The 17,266-nt window shown below is 57.6% G+C and overlaps 1 protein-coding gene across 15 annotated transcripts in view; it reads left to right on the top strand.

Annotated features, from left to right (window-relative positions):
- ST7 (suppression of tumorigenicity 7) overlaps positions 1-11,642 on the top strand; it is a 241,122-nt gene extending 229,480 nt beyond the window's left edge. For 6 of the 15 annotated variants that reach the window (XM_025464750.3, XM_035698285.2, XM_025464756.3 and 3 more), the window contains 3 exons: positions 1,981-2,073; positions 3,979-4,118; positions 5,042-5,999. In XM_025464750.3, coding sequence (XP_025320535.1) covers positions 1,981-2,073; positions 3,979-4,118; positions 5,042-5,161 — 353 coding nt within the window. In that variant the 3' untranslated portion in view covers positions 5,162-5,999. Of the gene's footprint in view, positions 1-1,980; positions 2,074-3,978; positions 4,119-5,041; positions 6,007-11,290 lie in introns of those variants that run through there. The other 9 variants (XM_025464753.3, XM_049093844.1, XM_025464755.3 and 6 more) reach the window with 5 other exon arrangements.
- The last annotated feature ends 5,624 nt before the right edge of the window (positions 11,643-17,266 follow it).

A 17,266-nucleotide genomic window follows, 5' to 3' on the forward strand; every position in this document is an offset into this window, starting at 1 on the left:
GGGATCCCTGGGTGGCTCAGCGGTTTAGCGCCTGCCTTCAGCGCAGGGCGTGATCCTGGAGACCCGGGATCGAGTCCCACATCGGGCTCCCGGTGCATGGAGCCTGCTTCTCCCTCTGCCTGTGTCTCTGCCTCTCTCTCTCTCTCATGAATGAATGAATGAATGAATGAATGAATGAATAAATAAATAAATAAATAAATAAAATCTTTAAAAAAAATAAAAAGATAAATTTAAGGACGCTACTTCCCAGAAGAGATGTTCGGTGTCTTCCATAAAGGCGCTAAAAGGGTCTTGTTGCTGTGGTTGTTCTGTAATATCTTCTCCCCCTCGTCTTGCAAAAACCTCTTGAGAGATACTGGTTCCTTGGCGTGATCTCTGTGCGTTAGCAACCTGTGCAGAGAACGGCCCGTGCGGGCGCTCCCACGGTCGGTCGCCGGCAAAAGTCATCTTTGTTTGCACGAAAGAAAAGTCTGATTGAACCAGGGGTGAGCCTTTCATTTTAAGAAGAGTTAAAGTCTGGGGTGTTTTTAATGTTTTAATCTCTGTTTAAGAGGTTTCTGTTACAAGAGGGAAATTGATAACATTTTTACCTCAGCCAACTGCCAGCAAACTGGCTCTGCTCTAATCCCACGTTCGTGGTGATTTATATTCTCCATGGCAATGTGCTGTAACCTCGGAGTGATACCACTGTGGTGCGGATTGACTGCATTCCAAATGCTGGACTCACATACATAATGTTTTTACTTTTAAATAATATTCAGACACCAGAATAAATACCATATGTGCACGGATGCCGGTTACAATGGAACCTTGTCATGTCTTGGGAGGGAGAACATTCTTTGTCTCTGATTCCTGTTTGAAACGAGTACGCAGAAGATGAATAGCGCACACCGATGGCATTTCGAGAAGGCGTAGGTAACCAGGCCGCCGAGGATGTAGCAAGGATTCCTTGAGCGATAGCATTTAAGGCCCGCAAGATTGCTGTGGTGGCCCCCCCTCCCCCGTCTTTGACACACACGAGGGCAAGGATTGTTATCTGGCATCGCCCACGTAGGGCGTAGTTCTTACATTTTATACGTGCGGCGTGCGGCGTGCTGCAGCTATGGGACATCTGCTGGAGAAGAATCACTCCGTGAGCCCTGCGTTCCTAGCAACAGTGAGACTAACATGCTGATGACATCGTAACAGGGAGGGTAACACCCGTGATAATGGAAAAGGGACGGCTTGATTGGAAAGCCATAATTCAGCGAGAGACCTAATGTTATCTGAAGCCACAAAGGCAGAACTTAGGTGGCCTGACATCATCAAAACACAGATAATCCATCTCTCCCGATCCACTCCCCCCCCCCCCCCCCCATGATATTGAAGGTTGAAAAGTTTCCAACCGAGTTGAGAAATCGCTCCTAAGTCATGCGGGATTTTAGATTTTTGTTTGTGTGCATCTTGGTTGGAATTCTCATCCACCTGGACCTGTTTTTTTTTTTTTTTTTTTTAAATAGACGTAGTAGAATGCCTTTCGTATTTGTACATCTGCAATGAGCTTCCGCAAGTCCCTCCACCTGTGCTTCTTGGGGAAGCGTTTCCATCCACGTTTGTGTTATTAGCATCAGTTGAGCTAGATTGAGTCAGTGCTCTTGACATTTTAATGATACTTTATAGATGAGGAAATCCCGGGCACCGAAGCGATGGCTTCCCTGCTCCTCTGCACCCCAACCCACCCAGTGCTGTGAGGTTTGCCCAGAACATATAGTGTGAGATTAAGTGTGAGTCACACATCATACTGCACCTCTGACAGCTCCTCTGGCGTGGAGCTCGGGCTTTGGGTGACTCCTGCAGCCTTCCTGGGAGTTCCTTGTAGAACTGTTTATCATTATAAAAATGCTCAAAAAATAAAAAATAAAAATGCTCAAAACCTCTCTTTGAAACTGAGAAGTTGGGAGACAAATATCGAACCTCTAACATATTGTCTCTTGTTTTCAGCTTTTCGGATGATCCCTTATCCCTTGGAAAAGGGGCATCTGTTTTACCCTTACCCCATCTGTACAGAAACAGCAGATCGAGAGCTGCTTCCGTGTAAGTGCTCCTTGCGTCCTCCCCTCTGGGGCCAGTGAGGGGGGGGCGCCGCAGTGGGGGGATGTGGGGGGCGGTGATAAATGCCCGTAGCCTTCCTTGACTTTCATGACTCTTCTCCCAACCCCTGTCCCCACTTGATGGCATATGTGCTAAAGTGAGTTATGGGAGCGGGTCTGGCATCCTGCCCTCAAGGCTGTCCAGGTTCATCAAAGGGAAAGACCTCGGGGCCCTGCAGTGTAGATGAGGCGTCATGTGCGGGCTGGCCTGAGCACAGACACCCCGGGTTCAGGGTGGGTGTGGGGGGCTGGCCTGAGCACAGAGAGCCCGGGTTCAGGGTGGGTGTGGGGAGCTGGCCTGAGCACAGACACCCCGGGTTCAGGGTGGGTGTCGGGGGCTGGCCTGAGCACAGACACCCCGGGTTCAGGGTGGGTGTCGGGGGCTGGCCTGAGCACAGACACCCCGGGTTCAGGGTGGGTGTCGGGGGCTGGCCTGAGCACAGAGACCCCGGGTTCGGAGTGGGTGTTAGGGGCCAGGTGCAGTGTGGTGCCGAGCTGCCCGGCTGCTCCAATGCAGCCTCCCCGACTGGAGCTTGTAGAGGGAGCCCCGCCTTCAGAGGCCGCCGTGCGAGTCGGGGATGGGGGGCAGCACCAGCCGCCAGCGGCATCGCCCAAGGACGGTCACTGGGGCGGGGGTGCAGCCGTGTCCCCTGTGCTGATGCAGGCCCTGGATGGCGGGGGTCCCGGGAGCACCTGGTGAGGGTCCGCGGAGAGTCGGGGTGTGTGTGCGGCAGCAGGAGGGAGCCCCGGCCCTGAACCCCAGTGATGGGGTTTTGGGGTCCCCCCGCCATCCTGCCGAGCTGTTACCACATGCTCCCACGGTGGCGGCCAGGCTCTCCGGCCCGACTCCCGCTACCTCCCTCAGCGGAAGCCCCGCAGGTTGGCGGTGCCTCCTCCCTGCCCCCCCTGCCCCGCAGGAGAGCTCCGCACGGTGCCCCCCCACCCCCCCGGAAGGCCGGCTCTGGAAAGCGCCGTTTTAAAACGCTTAAGTCCGGTTTGTGTCCGCGGGAACAGCTTCGCTGGTAGGACAGGGTCGGGCGGGTTGTCCCCGTCCCCTGCCGTCGCCCCCCCAGGGGTGCACGCGGGCCCTGCCCCCCCCACCCGGGCTGTAAGTCGTGGGAGCTGAGCCCCGGAGGAGGGGCCTTTCCTGAAGAAAGCGGGCGCTTGGGGCCTTTCGGCTGGAGCGGTGGGCCCAGCCCTTGCCCCCCGCCCCCCGCCACCACCCAGCGTGCAGGCGCCCTGGGCCCGGAGCAGGGAGTCCAGCCGCTGCCGCCGCTGCCACCTGCTTTCCGGGTCCCCCAAACCCAACCGTTGAAACTGTAAAGTCGTGAAAGGAGCTCGGAGCCCCACGTGTGTCTGTGGGGTGCTCGCCGGAGCTTGGCGGAGAGTCCGCCGGGGCCGTGCGGGCGGGGCGGCCGGTGCGCCAGGTCCCCAGGGCGCCAGGTCCCCAAGTCCCCAGGGCACCGCTCACGACGCACCGACACAGCCTCCTGACACCGCTATGAAGCTACCGGAAAACGCCAAGTCTGGGGGAAGGGGTTTTGGCCCCCGGTATATTTATTTCTGGATTTTCCGGGTTTTGTCCAAGGAACATGTATTTCGTAAGGTGAGGGCGGTGCTGCTGGGCGCTGGGCAAGGACGGTGTCGCCGGCCCGCGGGTGCGGCGTCCTCGGTCGGCCTGCGGCCTGTGCACGGGCTGGGTGCTGGGTGCTGGGTGCTGGGTGCTGGGTGCTGGCTGGCCCCGGGCTGCACCTGCCTGCACCTGCCTGCACCCTCGGCTCCAGGAGGCCCCCCCGCCGCCCCGGGTGCTTCCCCGGCACTCACGCGGCCCTCTCCGTCTCCCCCGCAGCTTTCCACGAAGTCTCAGTTTACCCGAAGAAGGAGCTCCCCTTCTTCATTCTCTTCACTGCCGGGTTGTGCTCCTTCACAGCCATGCTGGCCCTCCTGACGCACCAGTTCCCGGAGCTCATGGGGGTCTTCGCGAAAGCCGTGAGTACTCGCCTGGGGGGGGGGGGGCGGTGGGGAGGGAGGGAAGGGGGGAGGCTGAGGCGGGGAGGCCCGAGGGATGAGGCCAGTGGGGGTGAGGGAGGCCCAGGGATGAGGCGGTGGCGGGGAGAGCCCCAAGAGACCAGGTGGGGTGGGAGCCCGAGGGATGAGGCGGCGGGGTGGGGGGGCGGCGGGGGGCCTAGGGGAACGGCGTCCGGGGACAGAGCATCGTGTGGGAAAGGACGTGCTGTGCTGATGCTCTGCTCGCTGCCTGGTTTGCGCCTTGTGAGCGGAGTCCCCGGCGGGGGCAGGACAGGGCCGGGGAGGGCAGGGCCGGGGAGGGCGCCCGGGGCCTCTTAGCGCCTGGCCGCGTTTCCCGAGACAGCTCCCACGTTTCAAAACCGCGCGTAGCGGGGAAGGGTTAGCCCAAGAGGGGCGGCCCAGCCCCCGAGAACCCAAGGGAGCGTGTGCAGCGTCGCCCCACCTGAACGGCACCGTCTCTGACCTTGACGTGTGGTGGCTCTTCCTCCAACGACCGTGAGACTCACATTTCCAAAGATGATCTGAGCAAACACCGTCTTATGGGCCTAAACTTTCGGCCTCCTCGGGCCACGACCCGAGGGGACGCGCGGGCTCGCAGTTGAGGGGCACCGGCAGGCGCGTAGGGAACGGCATCGGCTAAGGGCCCGCGGGAGGCTAGGAGGGGAGCCTTGATGAGGAGGGCCGTCTACGCCGACAGCCAAGGAGCCTTAGGCTGCGCGGGCGGAGGATGCGTGGCCTGATTGCGCCGCGGCCGAGCTCCCAGCGGCAGGCGTCGGGGACGCAGCATCGGGTGCCCGGCCCTGGACCTCCCTTCTGATCTGCAGGCGAGCGGAGTCCGGAGGGACCGCTTCTAACGGGGCTGGCCCCATTTAATCCCTTTCCAGATGATTGACATGTTCTGCTCGGCAGAGCTCAGGGACTGGAATTGCCAGAGTATTTTCATGCACCTTGAAGATGACCTGGAATTGCCACCGGCACCTCAATCTCCGCATTTCCAAAACTGAACGTACTCCCGCCCCTCCCCGCCCCGCCCGGTTACTGGAGCCAGAGACACAGCAGCCCTGGAGCCCCTGTCCCCGCCCCCATCCTGCCTGCCTCGGCCTCCACAGTGGCGGCCTCCGAGCTCCAGGCCCTCAGCGGCTCCCCCCTAGTGTAGGTCTTGGTGGTTTCTTGCTTGGACTCCTCCGCAGGAGTCTTCACTGGTCTCCCTGCCTCCGGTTTCCGCCCCTGCCGTCTTCCTTCCGCACTGACACAAGAACGGGCTTTCCAGACTGCAAGTCTGAGCCTGCCACTTCCCTGCCTGAGTTTCTCCCGAGGTTTCCCGCTGACTCGGGGATAAAGCCTCAGCTCTGTAGCCACGAGGCCCCTTCTGATCTGGTCTTTGCTTGCCTCTTGAGCCTCATCTCTCCCAGCTCTTGCACAGACACCGCTCTTGGGCCACAGTGAATTACTCACCATCCCAGATGCCCAGACTCTTGGGCACCCCGGTGCCTTTGCACATGCCGTTTGCTCTGCATGGAATGCCCTTCCCCGTCACCACTCCGGCTCGTCTGCTCGACTAACTCCTCTTCGTTCTTTCTCACTCAGCTTTCTTTCCGGGTTTCTCCTAAGCTGAGTTCGAGGTCTCTCCTCTGAGATCCCACAGTATTCCATGAATACCTATTTCATCACATTTCCTGTACTATATTATAACTATTGGAAACGTGTCTGTCCCCCTTTTAGAATGTGAGCTCCTTGAGAGCAGGACCGTGTCTTCCTCGTCTCTGTATCCCCAAAGCTTTGCACAGTGCCTTGCACTTAGTAGGTTTTCAATAAATGATTGTCAAATAAATAAACGGTAGTGGTTTCTGCAGAAAGAGGCAATGTGAAGAATCAGATACAGTTTAGCATTTCTCCTCTTGTTTTTTTTTTTTTTTAAGATTTTATTCATTTATTCACGAGAGACACCGAGAGAGAGAGAGACAGAGACCCAGGCAGAGGGAGAAGCAGGCTCCACGCAGGGAGCCCGACGTGGGACTCGATCCCGGGTCTCCAGGATCATGCCCTGGGCTGAAGGCGGCGCCAACCCGCTGGGCCATCAGGGCTGCCCTCTCCTCTTGTTTTTGCAGTTTTAATCTTAGAGTTAGAGTTCAGAGGGACCTTAACCAAACTGCCTTCGGCAGTAATGTCAGGCAGGTCACATAGACTCTTCTTGATTGCTCTGATGGGGACTCCCCTACTTAACACCAAAGCCCGTTTCGTGGTTGGATTGCTCGGAAGGCGTCTTTCTGCGATCAGATCTGCCTCCCTCCGTCTTGCACGTTCTTAGGCAGCTAAGACCTTCACGGCCCCCCCCCCAAGCCCTACCGACTCTTGGTAGAACATCCCAAATTTCCTGAAGTCTCCCGTTTGGCCCGTGATCCCGGCCCCCAGGAGCCCCCTGGTTGGATGCCCCCCAGTCTGTGGGCCTCTGCTACTCATCGTCATCCCCCCAAGCCAACCTCTGAGTAAGAACCGTCGCCAAAATCCTGACTAGAGTTCAACTTAGTAAAATGTGAAACGAATATACTTACAACGCTAGGCCGTTATTCTTCCTCCTTCAAATGTTCTTCTCTTAAAGTTTTCAAGTCTTCTCTGTCAGAGTGTGTCACTGTCCCGGTGTTCCTCGTCTAACAAGCAGAGAGCACTTGGCGGGAGTTTCGGGTCAGGATGGACCCGAGGGGACATGGATCCGTTTGGCTCCACCCCCAGAAAGTCAGAACCTTGGGTGTCGGCCACCCCGCAATCCGTGTTTTCAACAAGGATTCCAGCAGGTTCTGAAGACGGACGGGGGTTGAGGGCTACGTTTGCTTCTAAGAACACCGGCCTGGGGCCAGCTGAACTTTTTAACAGCCACTTGCCCGTCCCGGGGTGAGCTGTTGAGGCGAAAGCTTTCTAGGCATCAGGGGTTTTGCCCTGGCTGCACCTGGAAGCATCCGGGAGGCTGACGAGTGCCTGGGGGTTGCCGCCTCCCCCTGGGGGTGCTGACCTCGGGGCCTGGGGTGCGGCAGGGGCACGTGAGTTTTCAGACGCCTCCCAGGCGATCCAGGTGTGCAGCCGGGCAAGACCACCAGGCCGAGCGGGGTGACGAGCCGCCTGAAAGGGCTCCAAGGCAGGGGGACTTGGGGGGTGGTAAGTGGAGGTCACCTGGGTCTTCTTTCGAAAAGACTCCAGAATTTCAGGGCGATGTGTTCATTAGGGATCCTTTCATGTTTCCAAGGCCTCGGTTTTGAGTCCAGATCAGATGATCGGATGAAATGTCACTTTGCCTTACGGCCCCCGTGGCTTGGACCCTGCAGGCTGTGGGGGTCGGTCGGCCGCTCGCGGTCTCCAGATGCGGTGCCGTCGGTGTGCCCTTAAAGCTCTGTCTGGAAGGCCACGCTCGTCTTGCCCTTCCCGAAGGTTTCACAGCTTCCAGAATGCCTGGAGAGCCTTCGTGGGGAAGGAAGGTGGATGGTCTGCGGGGGCCAGGCCCTCCCCACCCCACCGCACCCTCCCCCAGGCTGCAGGTCACTGCGGCCACCCCCAGGCCACCCCGCGGCCACTTGTAGCTGTGAAAGGACTCCGGCCTCGCCTGGGATCCCTGGGATGATGACTTTAGGAGGTGCAGGGAGCTGGCCCATGTGTTCATATGTGGAGACGCACACAGCAAGGCGCCAGCCCCTGGATGGCAGTCAGATGAGCGGCTTCAGCTGCCCCCCCACCCCCCCACCCCCAAATCTAATCTACCTCGAGGACTTAAGGCCAAGTCGTCCTAGAATGAGATAAGGTCGGTCGCTCATAGAAATAAGTCATGGTCCCCGGCCCAGCCCCTCACAGAATGTGGGAAGGTCAGCGTTCTGACCCCGCGGGCTTTGAAGGGCTCTGGCTTTCCTCCTCGCACCCCCTCCTTCGCCCCCGGCCCCCGACTCCCGGCCTCACTTACGGGCCCTGACCCCTTTGAAGTCTGACATTGATTACAGAGAAATGTCAATTGTCTGGTCGCAGCAGGGCACCTGGCACTTCTGGAGATAAGCGGCGGCAGCGCGGGGAGCCGTGAGCTGCCTCTACCCGATGGGGTTTCGGGAAAAGGAGGAGCAGGCGATTGAAGCGTCACGCTCACGCTCCTGTGGTTAGTCCAGTTGGCGTTTGTCACCCTAAGACGCTGATGGAGTCGTGTGTGTTTCGGACCACGTATCTCTGGCCTCCGGACGGCAGTTTTGGACATTGAGCCGGACGGGCCGTTCCGGGGCTGCCTGCTGTTGCTCATCCAGACTTAACTTCTCAGGCCATGGTGTCCCAAGTGCGCAGGTGGAACCGCTGTTCCTCTGTGCCTCGGCGGAGTCGCCGGCCAAAACCCGTACTCACTGATGTCCCTAAGTGCGAAGAGGTCTAGGCGGACGTCCGAGCAGGGCCTGTCCCGCAGACGCCCCCTCCGTGGCTCCCGATGGGAGCCTCTAGCCTCCGTGTGGTCCCCAAGTGGGCGGGCTCAGCAGCCCCAGACACCCCGTCCCCGCACTGCCTGCCTCCCCGCGGGGAGGGATGAGGATGAGGAGGCGGGAGGTGGGCCCAGGAGGAAGGCAGCCGCCGCCGGAGAATTAGCATCTTTAGGAAAGGGCCCTGGGGATCCTTTCCCTGCTCTCTGGAGGAGCACCCCGGACGGGAGGGGGACCCGAGAACCGAGGGCGTGGGGGTGTTGGGGCCCCCTCGTCGTGCGGGCCTCACGGAGGAGGCGGGGGGCGCTGCGTGGCGCGGGGTGGGAAGGGGGGCAGTGGCCGACATGGGCCGCACACGTCCCCCTTGAATTCTGGAGGCCTCACTGTGCCTTGTGATGCAAGTCGGCTGAGGCCCCAAACCGAGGCAGCAGGCCCTGTGGGCCCCCCGGGCTGAGGCTGCCTGACGCCCCAACGGCCCGGGCCCAGCCCGTGAGCAGTGCTTGTGCCCGCCGCCCCCGGCTGCTGCGGCTCTGACTCTGCCCTGGCTCAGGTCTTCAGGGCGTGGTGACCTCACCCCAGTACCACCGCGCTGCGGGGCGCCCCGGCATCCCGTGGGGTGGCCGCTGACCGCTACCTGCGCGCCCAGCCCCTTTCTAGAGCTAGTACACGGTGGCCACGCGCTTGGTGGCCTCTGGTGACAAACAACATCTCGGAACTAGGGTTTTACGGACGCTGTCCTAGCAGCTTGGGCAGGGATTCTTGGTTCCTGGGCCGCACGGTGAGCCTCCCCGGGGGTTCTGTGCCCACAGCGAGGGACGGTTCCAGAAGGCGACCAAAGGGCCGTCCGCGTTTGCTCGGTGCTAACGCGGTGCCTGTTTAGCTGCAGAGGCAGCGCCATTTGGCGCCCTCCCCGCATGCTCTGGAGGCCCGGGCCTCAGCAGGGCCTCAGCCGGGTCCAGCAGGGTCCTCAGCGGGGTCCTCAGCCGGGTCTCAGCCGGGTCCTCAGCCGGGTCCTCAGCAGGGCCTCAGCCGGGCCTCAGCCATCGCTCCGGGTGGAGGGAGCTGCGCACGGCCTCGTGGTCAGACCAGTGACTGCGCACCGAGCCCGGGCCTCGCCCACTCGGGTCTCTCCCGACCGACCGTCCTTTCCCGTCCTGTGCGGTGTGACGTCCCTGCCGTCCACTGCGGCTGCTGCGCTTGCCTGACTCTAAGCTCTTCCCACTCCTTCCAGCAGAATGGATCCTCTCCCTTCTGTGAACCCTCCCGGTGCTCTCTTTGGGCTTCTGTCTCCCATCCTGTGGCCGTCTGTCTGTGTGGGTAGGACCTCGTGGGGTGGGGGGGCCCTTAGTGGCTGCCTGTCCCTTCCCTTGGCCCTGGGCTTTGGGCCTCCTGGCACTGGGAGTTTTGCCCCGGCCTCCTCTATGGAGAGCTCATCCAGCACTTGGCCGCCTTATAGACTAAATATATTTAATTGATGTAAAAGACACACCATGGGGAAGGATCCCCAAATCTTGAGTTTCCTTGACCCTAACGGTCAAGCTGCACTTACCGGTCCAGCTGTAACGTGTCACACACCTTCCCGGTTAGGATTCTACTGGTTCTTAAAAACAACAAAGAAGGCAAGATTCTGAGGTCGGGTGAATTTCGGAGACTCTGCCTCCCGTCGCCTTGAAGATCTGGAATCCGTAGAACATAGGGGCGGTGCAGGGGCCTGTTTTAACTTCATTAAAGACCCTCCTACCTCGACCCCAGAACCATGCCCCGCTCTGCGTGCGTGTTTCTGTGCCACACTGTACGTCTGTGGGAAATCCTTGGCGGTGGAGACAGCGTTTTGCCGGGAACAAGGGACTAGGACAGACGACTCCGCAGGGTAGGACCCAGGTATCGAGCCCTGGCAGGATAATAAGGTTCTGAACACTCAGGGAGCGAGGAGAGCACCCTCGTGCGGAGCTCTGCTGGGGGGCCTCTTCTCCCCGAGGCTGGCCGGCCCGTGGGATGAAGCTGAGCCTTCACAGAACATGATCAGAACAAATTTGGGGTTAGGGGCAGTGAGCCTCAGGCGGGCACTTGGCTTCCCTGAACAGGCCTGGTTAGCGAGCATTATTCTCCACACGAAAAGCAGAAAGGAGTTTAGAAACCAGATGAAAGAGATCCTAGAGATCTCAGGGCGGCGCTTCGATGAGGCCCTGTCATCCCCGGACCGGCCAGTGGGCTGCCCCCACCCCCGGCCCCGCGACCCACTCCATGGAGCGGAGGGTTCAGAGACCAGCACGGGCACCCAGGGCACCCCGGCAGTTCACAGCCCTATAACCTGACTTCCCAAAACCCTCTCCCCCTAAAGTGAGTTGTGTACCCAGCGAGGCGGCAGGTGGTCGGGGTTGTACCGTCTTGTAGCTCCTCTGCCTACTTGTCACCCCACTGCCTGAGTCACCTGCGCGGGATCGGACGGCCTGGGACTGGCGGGCCGGCTGTCAGGAGCGGAGGGGCTTCTCCCCGCTGTGTCGCGGCTGGGGGTGGGGGCTGTAGGGCAGGTGTGGCCATCAACCTGGGTTTCCTGTAGCAGAAATATAAAACTGCACCCTTTGAGACTTGCACGGCGCCGAGGCGTGGGGTGCAGGTGCGCGCACAGGTTGGAGAGGTCCGTTTTACAGTCTTGAACGGCGTCTGTCCTGACTCTGTGCCCTTCTGGTCTCCTTGCAGTTCCTCAGCACTTTGTTTGCCCCCTTGAACTTTGTCATGGAGAAAGTGGAAAGCATCCTCCCATCCAGCCTGTGGCACCAGCTGACGCGGATCTAGGGAAGCCCGCCTGCCCTTTCACGCGCCTCGCCCAGTGGGCTGCCACCATCTCTTCGTGCCAACTCCTCGTGGACCGCAAGAAAGCATGACTTTGAAAAAGGGAAGCCATTCCGAGATTTTAAATTGTTCATGGACTGTCTGTTCCATATTAAAAGCTGTTTTTGTTGTACAAAATTCATTGATGTTCGGTTCTATTATATTTTGCCTTCAGAAAAGAAAAAAAAAATAAAAAATAAACTTTTGTGTATTGCAGCAACCAGCGTGTCTTCCTGTGTCTCCCAACCCTAAAAGTGTTGGTGTCCCAAATACACCTGTGGGTTTACATTTAATTTACCGAGGACCCAGATCCTCTGAAGGCCCCACGGTGGTTTGCTTTGCTCATGGAAGTCCTCCCAGCGGGCCCTTAGGACACCTCTAGCTGGTGACTTGGAAAGTGGACTGTCTTTGGCTTAAAAGTACCATTTTTTCAGCCCTGAACTGTTGGTTCTTATAGACCAAATACCCAGGAACAGCTTCCACAAAGGATAACAGGAGTCATGGAGGAAACAGCATGGTGCATGACGGGCTGTTCCAGGTCAGAGGCTCTACCCATTGAATAGAACTCAGTCCTACAGCTCGGTTTTGCTTGATGAGAATTTGTGGCGAGAAGAAAAATTTGATGAGAACCTGCAGACCCAGCAGTCCGTGGGAGACCTCGCCACTCTTCAGCATTGCCGTTCTTAAAATGTTTTCTCATAGGGGTGCCTTTTTAAAAAAAAAAAAAAAAGTTTTCGTGTCCCTGATGCTTACACGTAAGTGTTCGTGGAGTTCTTTCGTGACCCGAACCCAGATGGCCATGTGTCCTGACGGCCTTCGGAAGCCTGCGATTCACACCTGCTGCACATCCGGCTTTACTTAAGCAAAAGAAGAAAAATAACGTCGGGTCCTCTATCTGAAATGAAAGGCTCCTCTATTTGAGACCTCGGCCCTGTGCTCAAACAAACGACTGTCCTTTACAGTTTGTTTCCCATTGTCTTTAGATTCCTGAAAGGTTCCCGGTGAGCGGTAAGGCAGGCAGTGGGTGGGGAAGGCGCCACCAGCGCACCTCCTCCCCCGCTGCACGCCCTGCTGGCTGCTGTCCCTCCTGCAAGAGCCACGTAAGTGGGCAGGTGACAGGTGACGTTAGGTGCACAGGAGCTTCTCCTGCTTCGGGCAAGTTTTCCCTCTCCGCTGCATCTGTGCAGAGCCCCGGAGGGGAGATGCGGCTGGATCCCGCTCTGAGGAAACTACCCTGGAAGAGGCGGACCTCCTATATCCACGCCCGCAGCGCGACTCTTGGGGGCAGTGACCGTGTCTGCCTCGTTGGCCTCTTTGCTTCTTCCCCTAACGGAAATCCTGACCTGCGGTGATGTTCAAATGACTTGTCCAGCGAGGTGATGCAATTCCTGACAGACGCGAATAAAACTTCATGCACAGTCAGAGGAGAGGGGTTGGTGCCAACCGAGAAGGCCCAAGGGAGGCTTGGAACTGTAAATTCGTGCTGGAGGAGCATGTAGTGATTATCTACTATAATTATTTGATTCAACAGAGGAGAAAACCAAAGTCCCAGAGAGATCGTGACCTGCGTTGGGACTCCCGATTGCAGGGAGCTTAAGTGAACGTTTCCAGAGCCCGGGGGCTGGAGCAAGTGGAAGTGGCCCAGGGCGAGTCGTTAGAAACCTCGGTTGCAGGGGACGCAGCAAAGAAATGAAACACGAGGGATTAGAAGCACCTCGTGAATTTATAATTAGGACTTTGAAGGGGTTTCTTGGAGAGGGGAGGCAAGAGTCAGACTTCGAGGGGGCAAGGGAGTGAATGGAGAGGGAAAGGTGAGGGAAAGGTGGGGAAAAGATGGGGAAGATGGGTCCACCATCCGTCCGCGAGAGGAGCTAATCACGGGAGGGGGCAGGGAGGCTTCTCCAAACTTGCTGCCACCTTAATAGACCTTTTCCCTTACAACCCAGGGTTGCTCCTCAAACAGGCTGTGACCCCAGTTGCTCTTTCCTCCACATCTCTGCTCAATTCCTCTGCTCAACTCGTGGGAGCAAAGGCGTGACTCACTCTTGCCCTTCTGGTCTCCCTGGGCCTGGACACTGGGGAGGGGGGGACCTGCTGTCCTTTCAGCTCCCGCCTTGTGCTGCTGCCCCTGAAGACAAGCCTCCGGCCCTTGTTAGGGCTTCCACGCAAGTGTACGGAGAGGCGGAGCCGGAGCAGCCCCTCGGGGACAGCGAGTTAAGATGATAGTTTTTTTATGTGGTTCTTACACATTTTGGCTCAAGGTCCACGGTTCCTGTCTTCTTGTTGCGATGGTGACTGGAATCCAAGTTGCGTTCCTGCTTTCTGCTCTTATTTCTAGGTGAGGGGACATCAAAACCCATTCCGATGGGCTTTCCTCGGTGAAGATCGTTCCTCCCAGCAGAACAAGAAGAAGGAAGAAGTCCTTTAGCGTCAACTTGTGTCTCCTGGGATTACAAATGCAAACCTTCCAAGTTAAATACTAGCAAAATGAATCCCGCAAGGTACATAGGAAGAAATAGAACGTGACCAAACGGGACTGGTCTGGAGGGTGGTTTTGTTTTTTAACTTATCAGTGCTCAGTATCAATGTCATTCTGCCTTTATAAAAAGAATTGGGGAGCTTCCCATATTTTTATATGGCCCAGAATAACTAAGCGTTGACATTACTTGCTTTTCAAAAATTAGATAAAACTCAGATGTGCAACATCTGAGTTTTGTTAACGATAGATCTTTGTTAATGACGGTAGAGCTTTGATCAACTTTTTACTATCTGCAGTGGTGATTGCTCTGTGCAGATATTCCACTTCTTATGTTTAGTTGATAATTTTTCTAGGAAATTACCATTTTCTCTAGGCACTCAAGTGTGTTACCACAGGGTAATACACACACACACACGCATATATATCTAAATTAATTATATATCATCTATTTACTACCCTTTGTATCCGTGGTTCTCTTTATTTCTCATTTCATGTATTTTCCTCTCCTTTCCCCCGCTTGAATCAGCCTCACAAAATTTAGGTAATTTACTCTTTCAAAGAACCAAGTTTTAGACTTGCTGATACATTCAACCATACTTCTCACCTTGTATTTTCATATTTTAAGCTTTTTATCTTTATTTGCTCTTCTGGATTTCCCTTGTTTAGAAGAATTATAGTTTTTCTAATTTCTTTCGACAAACATTTGGCTTATTATTTTAAGAAAGAGGTATTTAAATCTATAAATTTCCCTCTAAGTGTAGCTTTCTTGTCCCTTACATTTTGCTGTGACGTATTCTTTGTTCTTTCCTAGAAATTTCTGCTTTGGTTCCTGCTTGTCCAGGAATGATCACAGTTGGGTATTCCCTAATAATTGGGTTTCCTTCATGGCCTTCCATGAATTTATTTTTAAGGTCACTCTGCAATATCTAACGGACACAGCAAAGGTAGTCCACCGTGTGCCCCCGAATCCAGTAAACCCTAACACCTTACACCCATGGGCTACTGAGTAAACTTTTGATCTTTCTTTCCATTATTATTATTTTTTTAAATCACATCCATCTTCAATAAGACACTCCAGGGGCTCCATCAGCATGCTTAAGACACGTCTCTGCTCCTTGCGCTCTTTGGTACTGCTCTGCTGCTTGCCCTGTGACCATGCACTTCACCAGGCGGCCACGGATCTGTGTGCTGAGTCCCTGACACCTTGGACTGTCGAAGGGGAGGGGGCTGGAGCGAGTTAGTCACGCTGCTCTGGCTTGCGAGGGTCAGGATGCTTAGGCTGGCCAGAGAGGAGCTGGCCCTGACGACAGGGCCCAGCATGAATGCTCTGGAGCGCTGCAGAGCTTTGGGGACACACCTCAGCGAGCGCCCGTGTCTCTCCCCCGCCCCCCGAGTGTATCTCTGATCTCTGGCAAAGAGGGCAGACACGAAGCAGGCTCCCCCTCTTTCTGCAGCCTGTATCCAGCCCAGGGCCATGGGACGACCCCTCAGGTCCTCAGCCTTGGAGCTTGCGTGGGACCAGCCTTTGGAAGAAAACCTTCAGATGGGAAAACCCCAACTGGCCCTCATGTGAAGGCCAGCCGACCTCAGGTGGTGCGTGCTTTTCCAGGGACGGGCACAGGTGACAAGCGGAGAGCATGTGCAGTGAGCATAATTAACGGAAAAAGAAACCCCACCCAATGTTTGCAACCGCCTTCCTTCTGCTCGGAGCCCCCACGGCCCAAAAACTTCATTCCCCGGCCGTGTCCTGGTGCCTCCAGCGGTGGCATCAGCTAAGGCTGCCGGCCCCGAAGTCTGGGGGCCCCTGAGCCGCAGGGCCTGAGCCCCAGCCCCGCCGGCCCGCCTGTGTCTCCCTGCTGCGCCTTCGGCTCTGGGCCCCCTGGTCACCAGGCGGCGTCACCCAGCAGCTCCCGCAGGTGGCTTCTCTGGTTGCTTTCGGGGCAAGGAACCGGAAATCTGCACTCCTGCTTGAAACAATAAAAAGGGAGAATGTGGGGAGAAGATGGGAGTTACCACTGCAGTGATACCCAGCCCCTCAGATCAAGGATGACCTCCCCCACCTCTGGCCCCGTGCTCATTCCTCCCATGGCTGATGTTTCCCGAAGACCTGCTGTGTGCCAGGTGTGTGGCCACATTTGCCCAAGCACCCCTGGAATTGCACCTAGAATTGCACCCCTGGATTGTACCCCTGGAACTGCACCTGGAATTGCACCCCTGGACTGCACCCCCGGAATTGCACTGGAACTGCAGCGTGGGTCCCACTGGTGGTCTGTCCTGCCCGCCGCGCCAGGAGGAAGCCGCTTCCGCACTGCGGCCCTCGCCTCCTGGCCTGTTACCTAGCGCTGCCTGGAGCCACCAACGGTCTAGAACCCACGGGCTGCAAAGGTTGCCAGGACGGGCGAGGGGACCCGACCCTGTGCAGGAGAAGGCGGTGCTGGAGCGCACGCGGGCGTCACTTCCCTGAAGTCCAGGGAGAAAAGGAGTAAAATGAAATACAACGTGTTCATTCCGTGGTCGGGACCGCAGCTTGATGGGAGCTTCCGGGGACCGCTGCCGCTTTGCACGTCACGGGGCACCTGGTCCCTGGCGATCCCGCGGTGCGCAGGTGAGAGGTGTCCGCGCTCGAGGGCACCGGCCTGTGGCACCTGCTGCCGCGCGGGGCCTCCGAGCCGCCTGCACCCCCCCCCCCCCACGGCCCCGTGGCCCGGCCACCCAAGAACAGCCCAGCGGTGACCCTCGGGAACTAGCACCCCCGGGGCCACCGGGTGGGGGGGGTCACCAGCCCTAAGGCCTCTGGGCCTTGTAACTAACAAAGTATATTTTGCTTTTCTTCCCCAGCTGGTGACAACTAGGACGGTCCGTCTGTGGCTAGGATGGGACGTGGGAGCCAGAGAAGCCCTGCTCCCGTGGTCCCGCCGCACACTCTGTAGGGATGAGATTTGCTCGCCTCCTGCTTTTACTTTTAAAAAGCAGTTCCCCGGTTGCAGGGTCAGGTCAGGCACCTCCCGTGGTGCCCCCAAGTGGCTCACAGGCCGCTGCAGGTGGCGGCCACCGCTGGGGCTCCCAGTCGCCGGCCGGGCCGGGTCAGGGCGGTGGGGCTCCTGTGTCCCCAAGGCCTCTTCCCGGCGGTCCCTGTCCTCCGGGAGCTGTGCCCGCGGTGAGCAGGGTCAGCCTGGAGAGGCGCAGAGCATTTTTCTTTAGAGTTTTCTGGACAGTTTGGAACATGAGTGGCCACACTGGCTACGGGAGGTAGGAGACGAGGGTGTCCGAATCCGTCCAGACCGTTGACAAAAAGCCGCAACATCTTTCCTCCCGCGGCCAGAGGATCCGAAGGAGCTTCCACCCCTCGGCCCGGGGTCCTGCCT

Source organism: Canis lupus, chromosome 14 (genome assembly GCF_003254725.2).
Source record: "Canis lupus dingo isolate Sandy chromosome 14, ASM325472v2, whole genome shotgun sequence".
NCBI lineage: Eukaryota > Metazoa > Chordata > Mammalia > Carnivora > Canidae > Canis > Canis lupus.